General features: G+C 36.3%; 1 protein-coding gene across 7 annotated transcripts in view; it reads right to left on the minus strand.

Annotated features, from left to right (window-relative positions):
- The window catches only part of SF3B1 (splicing factor 3b subunit 1), a 40116-nt gene that overhangs the window by 18254 nt on the left and 9814 nt on the right, over positions 1-12048 (minus strand). For 2 of the 7 annotated variants that reach the window (XM_073306288.1, XM_073306289.1), the window contains exons 2-5: positions 9439-9605; positions 7975-8076; positions 7273-7387; positions 5345-5424 (exon numbers count right to left, since the gene is read on the minus strand). In XM_073306288.1, coding sequence (XP_073162389.1) covers positions 5345-5424; positions 7273-7387; positions 7975-8076; positions 9439-9605 — 464 coding nt within the window. The other 5 variants (XM_073306292.1, XM_073306293.1, XM_073306294.1 and 2 more) reach the window with 5 other exon arrangements.

The raw sequence follows: 12048 nt of genomic DNA on the forward strand, positions 1-12048 counted from the left end.
GAGTCAAACTGAGTTCTTGGGAATCAAGTGGATAAGGTCTCCGAGGCTGAGTGGATAATGTCTCAGAAGCCACCCCAACATACTCCTGAGCAGATAAGGTCTCAGAGGCTACCACTACTTACTGGTGCAGCAACTCGGATCCGTTTGTCTGGAGCAGGTAACATATACACCCATTAGTGTGAGGGTCGCAACCTAGCATTAAGGAAAATGGCATTGGAAGGAATTAAGGGTTTAATATGAAGAACTTCACACCACATTGGAGAAGTAGGTTAAATCTAAGGGCAGACCACAGGGACTCTCCAGAGAAGTATTAAGGGGACAGCGGGATCAGGTGAAAAGAACTCCAGAGAGCAGGGAAAAAAGAAGTACATAAAAAATGAATGCTTGGCAAAGCATACCAGAGGTCTGTTGAATGCCACTGAAATTTTCAAAAAAATAAGACACTCTGGCAACCATGGAAAAAATAAATACCTATTTCTTTCCCCCTAAAACAAAGAAAGCCCAAATCAAGACAGCAGTTTCTCAAGGATTGTTTCTGATGGCTAAAACTTTACAAACAAAATGTGTCACCTTCAGGGATGAATGTATAAAGCATAAAGAGTAAATAAAAGTTGTGGAGAAGGAAACAAATTAAATAGAAAAGATTCCTGACAGGTCAAGGAGAACACAATGCCAGTTACCTATTTGCATGAATCTAAAGTAAAAAGCAGCTGTCTGTCTAAGACTGTATTTAGTGAGTACAGCTTTTGCAGGCAAAGTATACTAAGTTAAGAAGTAAGAGCAAAAAACCACAAAAGATAAGTTTAGAGCCACCAAAAGAATTCGTCTGAGAAATGTGTCCCTTTGGGAGATGAGTAAGTGATTTAAGCAAAGAGAATGAGGAGTTAAAAGGAGCTTTTGCACAAATGAACACTGAAGAGTTCAGAGGGAATTAAACAGTTGGGTTTGTGAAATGTTACAGTGAAAGTGTTAAAGAGGATGCCGAAGGATTAAAGAAGAGAATGCATGGTTTGATAATGAAACCCAGTTATGGCAGTATAACTCGTACAATCACACCCAGTAAAACCCTTAGTAATCAAATGAATGATGCAAATGGGAGGTCAGGTGGTGACAACTACCACCACTATATGCAATTTTCCCCCAAGAAGATTTCACAGCTATTCTGAAGGAAATGGGCCCTTCCAACGAACAGAGTCTGTAAATAATTGTGCTGGCTGCTGCAAGCAAAGTGACAATCTGATTTCAATAACTGGATTATGGATGATTTGGTCAAAACCACTAAAAAGGAAATAGGGATTTTGATATGGCTTGATTACTTCTGAATATGCTAGTGGGGATGCGATCTGGGTTTTATTGTGTAGAAAAATAAATAAGAGCAATGCAAGGGGCATTAATTAGCTCAAACAACAGATTGTTAAAAAAAAATCTAGTAAAATTGACTGCCTGTCAGAGAAAGAAAAAATTAAGTGCAACAATCAGCTTATTAAAGCCCCAGATAGCTGACACACAAGGAAAATAAGGGAGTGAAAACAGCACTAAAAACTAGGGCCGTGGATTAATTGCAGTTAACTCACGCAATTAACTCAAAAAAATTAATTGTGATAAAAAACTAATTGCAGTTTTAATCACACTGTTGAACAATAGAATACCAAGTGAAATTTATTAAATATTTTTGGATTTTTTTTACTTTTTAAAATATATTGATTTCATTTACAGTACAGAATACAAAGTGTACAGTGCTCATTTATATTACTTTTGATTATGAATATTTGCATTCTCAAAATGATAAAAGAAATAGTATTTTTTAATTCGCCTCATAAGTACTGTAGTGCAGTCTCTTTATCGTGAAAGTGCAACTTACAAATGTAGATTTTTTCTTACATAACTGCACTCAAAAACAAAATAATGTAAAACTTTAGAGCCTACAAATCTACTCAGTCCTACTTCTTGTTCAGCCAATCGCTCAAACAAGTTTGTTTACATTTACGGGACATAATACTGCCTGCTTCTTATTTACGTCACCTGAAAGTGAGAACAGGCATTCGCATGGCACTACCGTAGCCAGCTTTGGAAAGTATTTACATGCCAGATATACTAAACATTCATATGCCCCTTCATGCTTTTGCCACCATTCCAGAGGACATGCTTCCATGCTGATTATGTTCATTAAAAAAATACTGCGTTAATTAAATTTGTGACTGAACACTTTGGGAGAGAACTGTACATCTCCTACTTGGTTTTACCCACATTCTGACACATATTTCATGTTATAGCAGTCTCGGATGATGACCCAGCACGTTATTTGTTTTAAGAACATTTTCATTGCAGATTTGACAAACACAAAAAAGGTACCAATGTGAGATTTCTAAAGATAGCTACAGCACCCAAGGTTTAAGAATCTGAAGTGTCTTTCAAAATCTGAGAGGGACAAGACATGGAACGTGCTTTCAGAAGTTGTAAAAGAGCAACACTCAGATGCGTAAATTACAGAACCCGAACCACCAAAAAAGAAAATCAACCTTCTGTTGGTGGCATCTGACTCACATGATGAAAACGAACATGCATTGGTCCACACTGCTTTGTATTGTTATCGAGCAGAACCCATCATCAGCATGGACGTATGTCCTCTAGAATGGTGGTTGAAGCATGAAGGGACAGATGAGTCTTTAGGGCAGTGGTCCCCAACCTTTTTTGTAGGAATAACATACTGCTATTCCCAGAAGACTGTGGCAGGTGCTGGACACCCCGCTGCAGCCAAAATGCGGCCGGGAAACGGCAAGGCTTCTCGGCGGCATTTCGGTGGCGGGGTGTCCTGCAGGAGCACAAAACTGCCCTGATGGGTGCCATGGTGCCCATGGGCACCGCATTGGGGACCCCTGCTTTAGGGCATTTGGCAAGTAAATATCTTACGACAATGGCTACAACAGTGCCATGTGAATACCTTTTCTCACTTCCAGATGACATTGTAAACAAGAAGTGGGCAGCATTATCTCCAGCAAATGAAAACCAAACTTGTTTGTCTGAACGATTGGCTGAACAAGAAGTAGGACTGAGTGGACTTGTAGGCTCTAAAGTTTTACATTATTTTGTTTTTGAAGGAAGGTTTTGTTTGTTTGTTTGTTTTTTTAACATAAATCTACATTTGAAAATTCAACTTTCATGATAAAGAGATTGCACTACAGTACTTGTAATGGGGGAATTGAAAAATACTATTTATTGTTTTTTACAGTGCAAATATTTGTAATCAAAAATATAAACTGAACACTGTACACTTTGTATTCTATGTTGTAACTGATATCACGATATTTGAAAATGTAGAAAACATCCAAAAATATTTAAATAAATGGCATTATATTATTGTTCAACAGCACGATTAATAGCAATTAATTTTTTTAATCGCATGATTAATCAAGATTACTTTTTTTAATCACTTGACAGCCCTAGTAAAAACAAAACGTTGCTAGGGTACAGCAGTTATCAGAGCTCAGGCCAAAAAAGTTCTCTCCCTGTGAAGAACTTATTCAAAGCTTAAATTCAAAAATAAAAATTGCAGTTCAGAAATGTAATCAATTTAAATGTGTCATCTGCGCATAACATGCAATTTACAAAAGGAAAACTTCAGGAGAGTACAACCATTTTAGGAAAGAAGGTCCAAAGGCTCAGCTGGCAAGCAAGTTTCAAATATTTATTTGGTCTCTCAAAACTGTTTGCAACACAGTAAGGGACCACAGAACTGAAGAAAACTCCTATTTAAAAAGAAAATGTAAAATATATCTAAAAATGAATTGGCTTTTAAAAGATTCCACTAAAAATCCAGCTAAATCTTGCATTCAAAGTCGCAAAGCTGTCGCAGACACTGAGCAGCAGCCAATGTCTCCTGACAGTCTTAACTTTGTTATTTAACCCTTCGGGTGTCTCAATGCTTTCACAAAGTTTAACTTTTTCTTTTTTTTAAAGTAGGTTATAAATGTTAAATATAAATTAGCAAATAAAAACAGGGACTAAAAGGGTGGCCAGAACCAGGATGATGAGAAAAGATCCTTGATTCCTTTTTCAGTAGTAAAGCAACCACTAAAAAACTGCAGAAGCAAAATAAATAATAATAAAATAAAATGACAATTCCTCTCCAAGAATGGGCATATGAACAATGAACCTTAAGATGGCTCTGAGTGACCAGTGACTTGTATAGGGGTACATGAACACTCTGTGAACACAAAATAGTTCCATTTCATATAAATATGAAGTTAGTATACTCAATGTACACTAATATATAATTAAATTAATACCGCTAAAAATGTTATAGCAAATAAAAAGTGCAAGTTAAATTATGAAAGAAAAAACATACTACTTAAAGTACTACAATGGCTCCAAAGAGGATCCACAGTAGGCTCTTTTCTTTTTCAGATGGCTGTGTACTTTGAAAGTAGAAACAAACCCAGCACCAAGGAAAAATCAGTAAATATAAAATGGACAGAGCATGCTTTACAGAGACTGGTGCCTACAAGGTAACCAAGCTAATCCCAAAATGTATGATGCAATATATAGTAATAAACACAATGTCTTGTGTAAGCGTATTTAAAGGAAAAGGTTTGCTCTAAATCTGGGGGTGTGGTATGCCTGGTACCCACCCCCTATGCTTGAGCCTGATCAGCTCAAGTGTAGTTTGACTGCATGCCAATAAAGAAACCTCAGAGACGAGTTTGGAGTATTGGAGGCTACTGAACGGATAAGGTCTCAGAAGCCACCCCAACATGTGCGTTTCTAATACTGCAGCACAGAAATTTCTTTAAAAACCTATTTGGAATCTATTAAAATACAACTTGGAGAACCATTTCAAAGTCTTTTAAAAGACTTTATTTTTCTTTTAAAAACAAATTTAAATTTTAGGCCAAATTTAAAGAAACCCAATCAACTTGAATTCTCTAGTTATTTTTTTTAAATGAACTAAATACACATTCAGATATGATCCCTGTCATCAGAATCTTCTGGCAATTGTTTTGGGGTTTTACAATCACTTTTTAAAAATCTCTCTCCCGCCTCTGCTGGATGAAAGATCAACATCGGAAGGTGACTATACAGGAGGAATAACAAAGCTGACTGAACAGGAAGTAATTTACTTTGTGTGTATTAAAGGAACAACAACAAAAAGATTTTCCTCCTCCATGGTTATCTTAGCTGTTATTTTGAACCCAAGTAGATAAGCTTTCAAACAAATGATATTTAAACAAGTAATAACCATTTACCCATGAAGACTGGATTTCAAAGGAGTCTAAGGCCCAAGTTCCTTTAGAAATCCAAGACAAAACAAATAAAGCATTAAGCTCAGATCAAAAAGATAACAGACCTCTTCTTTTGTTAAATGCTGTTCACGCATAACATCCATATATGTTCTGGCATTCATTTTAGGATCAGGTGTCTTCCCTCCTGCAGAAGAGAACAGCAACAGGACAGGAATACAATAAGTACAGGATAATCAAAAAATCTACTTTTTTCATTGTCCTGCTCTAATATTATATTATTCCATAATCACTTAATTTTACTTTTTTGATTGAATTTTTTTAAAAATTACACGTATCTTACGTTTATTCAGTTTGTTGATCAATTTAACCTGTTTGAACACAAACATAACTACTGCAGTTTAAAACAAATATTTTAAAGCAGATAAAAATGATAAAATGATAACACAGTTAAGAGTCTTCAGAAGTGATGGGTTCCTGGGTTGCTAATCCGGAATACGTACACTTTCGTGCCTTTGTGTCCATCAGCAGTTCTGACTTCAAGCAGCAGAATAGAAGCCTAGAAAATTATCTCTTTACCATTAGTAACACTTTGGAAAGATATTTATATTCAAAACATTACCTTGTGTAAGCTGTTAAATCCTACTTGTTATCTGACTATGAATAACTACTGTATACCTAGATAATGATTCAAAATGTTTTAGCATAAATACCAGTTTATACATTTGACAAATTTGGACAAAAAAACCCCTCTAGTTCTTTATTTTGAGGTGTCATATTGTAGAAGGGCTTCATTTTTTATATTATAAAAAAATGAAATTATACTATTTGACCCTCTTTTCTTCCGAAGGTACAATTACAATTGGGAGTTGATTGTAATATACAGTACATTTACCACCACGATGATACTCACAGGCAAAAAGATTTTTGTATACCATGTTTTATTCTGTGTATCTTGAGTTTTTATTTTAACTTTTAAATACTTTACGGAAGCCCAAGTATATAAAAATGAGACTTATCATGGACACACTATTCTAAAATAATGTGCAGATTTGCTATACAAGCAGTATAGCATTACAATTTAGGAAAAATAAAATTCTTAAAACATTTTCTATACTGAAGATCATTGCCCAATTGGCAGTGTCATTCTGACACTAGCTTTGATAGGACTTTCCTTTGGAATACTTTTTCACCATAATTTACACAGGATGTGTTGAACTGCACCCTTAAGAATGCAGACAGGACTGGCATATAGCAGTACTGCTGTAGGAAAGAAATTAAGGACAGTTAGTATGGGCCTGTGAATTCTGACAAAACATGTTTATATCAATTATTACAATTAAGCAAGTAAAATAATTAATATCCCTATTAATTCATGCAGGCTGAAATTCTAATTTGTAAACCTGCAACAGATTCAAATTTTAAGCAAACAGGCGCCTTATTTTCACTTGTGAAACTCACTCACCTGAGGAAAGCTTCCATCAGGCCATTATGCCCCTTGTGCTGACTTGCATACTAAAATTAGCAGAACAGACTTGCACTATTAAAAGTATCAAAGTCTCTTTATATGCTTTTTGTTTCACTCAGCTATACTACCTGCATTAACATAAGATGGTAAGAATTATGTGCTCTATTTTGAGAATTAGCATTTCAAAAGCAATAATCCTGTAAAACTACGATTTGGAATGAAAACTTTCCATGTACTCAAAGTACATTTATTTTGAGCACAAAATACATAAGTTGTTCAAAGTACAGTACACAACCCAAAACAAAATTAAAAGAGAAACCTTTAACCCTTTGTGTTTCTATGGCAATGGCTCATTATTTTCTTGTCCTTCTACCTGGAAAGAAAACTTGTGTTATAAAGATGAAAAATATGACATCTGTGATTTCAACCAAATCTATAAAATCTATATAAAAAAGGGGATGTTTAAAACAAAACTAAGTTCATAAGCATGCCAAAAGAAATCAAAGGGCTAAAGACAATTTAAGACAACAAACTTGATAAGACCTATAAAAAAGTGAAACCAATTACCATCTGCAAAAGGATCAAGGCGCTCAGGAGAAATGATCATCATCCGCCTGTGCTTTTTGTATTCATCTTCTCGATCTGCAATCTTCTGTGGACGATGTTCAGCAAAGGGATCATACTTAAAGTAAAGAATATTTGACTGTTAGCCCACTGTATAAAATAGCAGGATGAAAGATATCTGATGAGTGGTAGAAAGGTAAACCCATGTGGGTTTCCAGTATTGTCACATAGGTTAGGATTTATTTTACAGTCTCAAATCATAAAACATAGGAACACTAAACTGTGGGGAAATTACCCTTTACAACTGGAAGAAATGATTGCTACCAGTAAATTTCTGTCCAGCAGACAGAAACCACATCTGACTAAACCACATTACCATGCTTTAAATGAACTGCTCTTTCACTTAACTCTAGTTTTTTCTCCTCCTTATAAAGGTGATTTTCAAGCACTTGACCCTGTTTTTAGTAATCAGCCTTTTCACCAACGTTGTGCCAGAGCTGTCGTTCATAAAACTGTCAGTTTCATAGTCTAAGAACTAATGTATTTTTCCAAATGGCTTTTAAAGTCTTAAAAATATGGAACATAAAAGCTACAGGAGCCACTTTAAGATAATACATTGTAAAATGTTTTACTAAAAACCAAAAACACTTACACAAAAAACCTAGAATGACTTTCCTCTGTACTTATAAATTTAAGAAAATTCACCTGTTCAGTTGACTGTGGTATGTCATTAAGTAATGCCACTGGAGCATGGTACCCTGGCTTCTTCTGACCAAGCAAACTTGTAGTGGAGTAGTCATCATCATCCTGTCAAAACAAAATTTTCAGAAAGATAAATTTATTGTTTATTTTAAATTGCCTGTTGCAAGACTTACATTTTATAGCTACAAATTTCTATATTGTATCGAAATAGAACTAGCTACATTTACTCTATACTTTATCCCCCTGCTCACAAAGGTACAGTTTTACTCCAAAAAAATGAACTGCTGAGCAGATGATGCTACCTACATTATTAAAATATAGCTTGCCAAGGTGCAGGCATCATGTGTTCTACCACATGATGCCAAGCATGAAGTAAACGGTCTATACTTGTTAAATAGAAGTACCGGATGATCTCCAACATCAATTGTTGGAAATGTAGGATGCAAGAAACATGTAATATACCTAATAAAAAGAATTTCCACGCTTCACAATCCCTAGTAAAGTAATTCAATCTGAAATTTTGAAAAGAAAATGGCTATGTGAATGACAAAATTTCAGGAGGGAATTCTGATGGGAAACATGGGGCTGGGGGCTGGAAGGAATCAGAAACTTATAAAGAAACTGCCAACTCAATAATAGCTTTTGAATCACAAACAGAAGTCTAAACAAAATATTAGAAATTCTCATGTGGAAAGTACCTACAATATATATACTGCACATATAGTAATTTAACTGCATTGAGTACAGACATTCCCTGCTACAGTTCAGTTGCCAGTTTTAATAATACTATTAGATAACTATTAAAAGTAAGCCATTTGAACAGAAATATATGCAAAACAGTTATTAAATTGACTTTATCCCCTTCATTAGGAGGTCTGTGTTTTAAATGCAGCCTTTGACCTCTTCTAATGACAACTAATAGCACTTGACAAAAAAACAAGCAAGCAACTATCAAAATATCCACTATGTAACTAACTTTCGAATTACAAGTATCAGCTTAATTTTTGTTTTGTTTACTCTTCCCTCTACATCATATACTCTTTTAAAGAGTATACCTGAGTTATTCAACCTTATGGTCTATTTCTTTACAGTCAGAGGAGTTAATGAGTATTTTGTGACTATTCACACAACTAGAATTTTGGTGAAGACTTAAAATATTTGCCTAAACTTTGTAAACATTGGGAATTAATATTTTGACAGTCTTATTTAAGGACATTATTGAGGAGAGGAGTTAAATACGAGCAAAAAGACAATCCCTTTTCTTTTCTCTCTTTTTACTTTTAGAACCTATGTAAATTAATTTTTTTAATTGTACATAGTTTGAAATTTTTAGTTTTAAATAGTCCATCTGTAAATAATCTGCTAGTTTTTTTATTTTACGAATTTAAAAAAATACTCAGAGAAACGAAAGTAAGATCTGAATTATTTTGACTGCTTTCCCTAAATCAAAGAATATGTTTCACTTACATCTTCTAATTCAGTTGCTGCAATAGAAGTCACATATCCAGCAAACCTGCTGTCACTGCCACCATAAATCTCTTGATCATAGTATCCTGTGGAATCAAGGCCTACTCCCTGAGCTTCATCAAGGGCAGCCTTTTTTCCTTGAATTTCTCGAATCTGTGCTTCAATATCTAGGAAGAAATAATCAACTTTAGATTCTTATCTAGTTTGTTGTCAAAGCAAAGTTTACAAGCATGATAAGTGGTGAGACATTTGAGAAAAACCCAGCAAATAATATAGAACATTACACTATACATTACATTATAGAAAAGACTGATTTTTTAATCCCTATTCCGAAGCGATCCTCTTCTAGTAGCACCTCTCATGCACACAGTTATATTAGAACAATATCTAAAGGATATAGCTCATATTTATTTATAACTAAGGCTACTAGTTAGTCACAAAGGAGCTATAGGGTACCCCTGCCCCAGAACTGGCCCCAGAACTCCAAGCCGCTGCGTGTAGTGGGGTACCCCACAGCTCCTGGCTGCCGCAGGGTACCCCCCAAGCTCCTGGGGCAGTGGGGGAACCCTGCAGCTCCTGGCTGCACGGGGGATGGGGCCCCCCAGAGCTGCGAGCGGCTTCTAGCCCTTGCGCAGCTGCCTGCTACAGGCAGCTCCTAGCCCCTGCACACCTGCCTGTTGCAGGTGGTATGGAGACCCATAGATCCCCATTTTGTCATGGATCTTTTTAGTAATAGGTCACGGCTTCCATTAATTTTTTCTTTTTTTGCCCATGACCTGTCCATGACTTTTACTAAAAAGTATCCGTGACAAAATCTTAGTCTTATTTAAAACAACTAGTGCTAACATTATTTTCTTTGTTCTGCTAAATATTTTGGGGGAAATTATTTTCCATATTTATTTTGCAATCTCATTTAAGTTTGGACAGCAGAAACTAATCCTATTCCTCAATCCATGTAATATATTCATACAAAAATTTATTAAATTGTTTAATATAATTAGAACCCTTCTAATAAATGATTCAACTCAGATAGTTCAAACTGGATTCCACATGTAAAGTTACCTTGATTATCACTACAAAAGGTTTTCTCCCCCCCGCTTTCCTGCCGGTAATAGCTCATCTTAAGTGATCACTCTCCTTATAGTGTGTATGGTAACACCCATTTTTTCATGTTCTGTGTGTATATCAATCTCCTCACTGTATTTTCCACTGAATGCATCCGATGAAGTGAGCTGTAGCTCACAAAAGCTTATGCTCAAATAAATTGGTTAGTCTCTAAGGTGCCACAAGTCCTCCTTTTCTTTTTGCGAATACAGACTAACACGGCTGCTACTCTGAAACCTGTCATATAGCCCCACTGTAATTATTCATGAGGTAAGAACTTTCTGTCTAAAGGTAAACTCTTCTAAATTCTCTAAAATCTGCATGCCTTGCAATTTGTTGTATCACAGATGGGATAGGCTATATCTTAGGAACCCTCCCCCCAAATTTGGCTCACTTACCCTAAACCCATGCCCAAGTCTGTTCTTAAGGCTGACATATTCTATCAACTTTTTTGAGCAGACTTAAGGATTAAACCAAAGTTCTGATCATGCCTAAAATGGCCTCAACTGTTCGACATTTATCTTAGCTAGCTAGTTATCACTAACCCGTTTCCTATTATTAAGTTTTATTCAGCTATAAATATGTCTGTCTGCACGGGTATGGAATAAAGGAATAAGTCTATTTTTGGAAACTTAATTCATCTTTATTAGTTCACAACATATGCTGGGTAGGGCTGACATCATTCACAGACAATAGTAATAGGTGCATTTACAATGTTATATTACTGCACATACACACAGCACTCATTACAAGGTTCAGACCAGGGTGCAAAAGAGCAATGCCACGCAGAGCGCACTACAGCAGCACACGTTACTGGAGCTCACTAAGGAAATGGTCTTCCAAAGGGCAGGTCTACACTACTGTGGGGATCAACGCTCTGATATCGATTCACGGGTGGTTGGTTTAGCGGGTCCAGTGAAGACCGTCAAATTGACTGCAGATCGCTCTCCAGTCAAGCCCTGTACTGTACCCCTGACTAGAAGAGCAAGGTAAGGTAAGTCAAGGGGAGAAAAATCTCCCATTGACCCCCCGCGTGTAGACCCCGTGGTAACTCAACCAAAGATACATAGCTGGAGTTGCGTACCGCAGTAGTGTAGACATAGCCAAAGCCTCTGTGCGCCGAATAGCTCTAGCTTGAGCTCTTCTTACTGCTCTGATATCTAGCTGCCCAAAATCAGGAGATAGCCATTCTACCTTCACGTCTCCTCCCCTGCAGCAGAAATGTTCCCCCCTTTGCTTCATAGATATTATGCAGGACACAGAAGGTAGCTATAACTATTGGGATTTTTTTTCACTGAGTTTCAGTCTTGTGAGTAAACATCACCAGCAACCTTTCAAACAGCCAAAGGTACATTCAACTGTCATTCTGCATCCGCTGAGCCTGTAACTGAAGCACTCCTTGGTACTGTTGAAGCAGCTGGTGTACAGCTTCCTGAGCCATGGGAGTAATGGGTAGGTTGGGTCTCCCAAAATCACTATTGGCATTTCAACATCCCCAATGATAAT

The sequence above is a fragment of the Lepidochelys kempii genome, chromosome 11, assembly GCF_965140265.1.
Source record: "Lepidochelys kempii isolate rLepKem1 chromosome 11, rLepKem1.hap2, whole genome shotgun sequence".
NCBI lineage: Eukaryota > Metazoa > Chordata > Testudines > Cheloniidae > Lepidochelys > Lepidochelys kempii.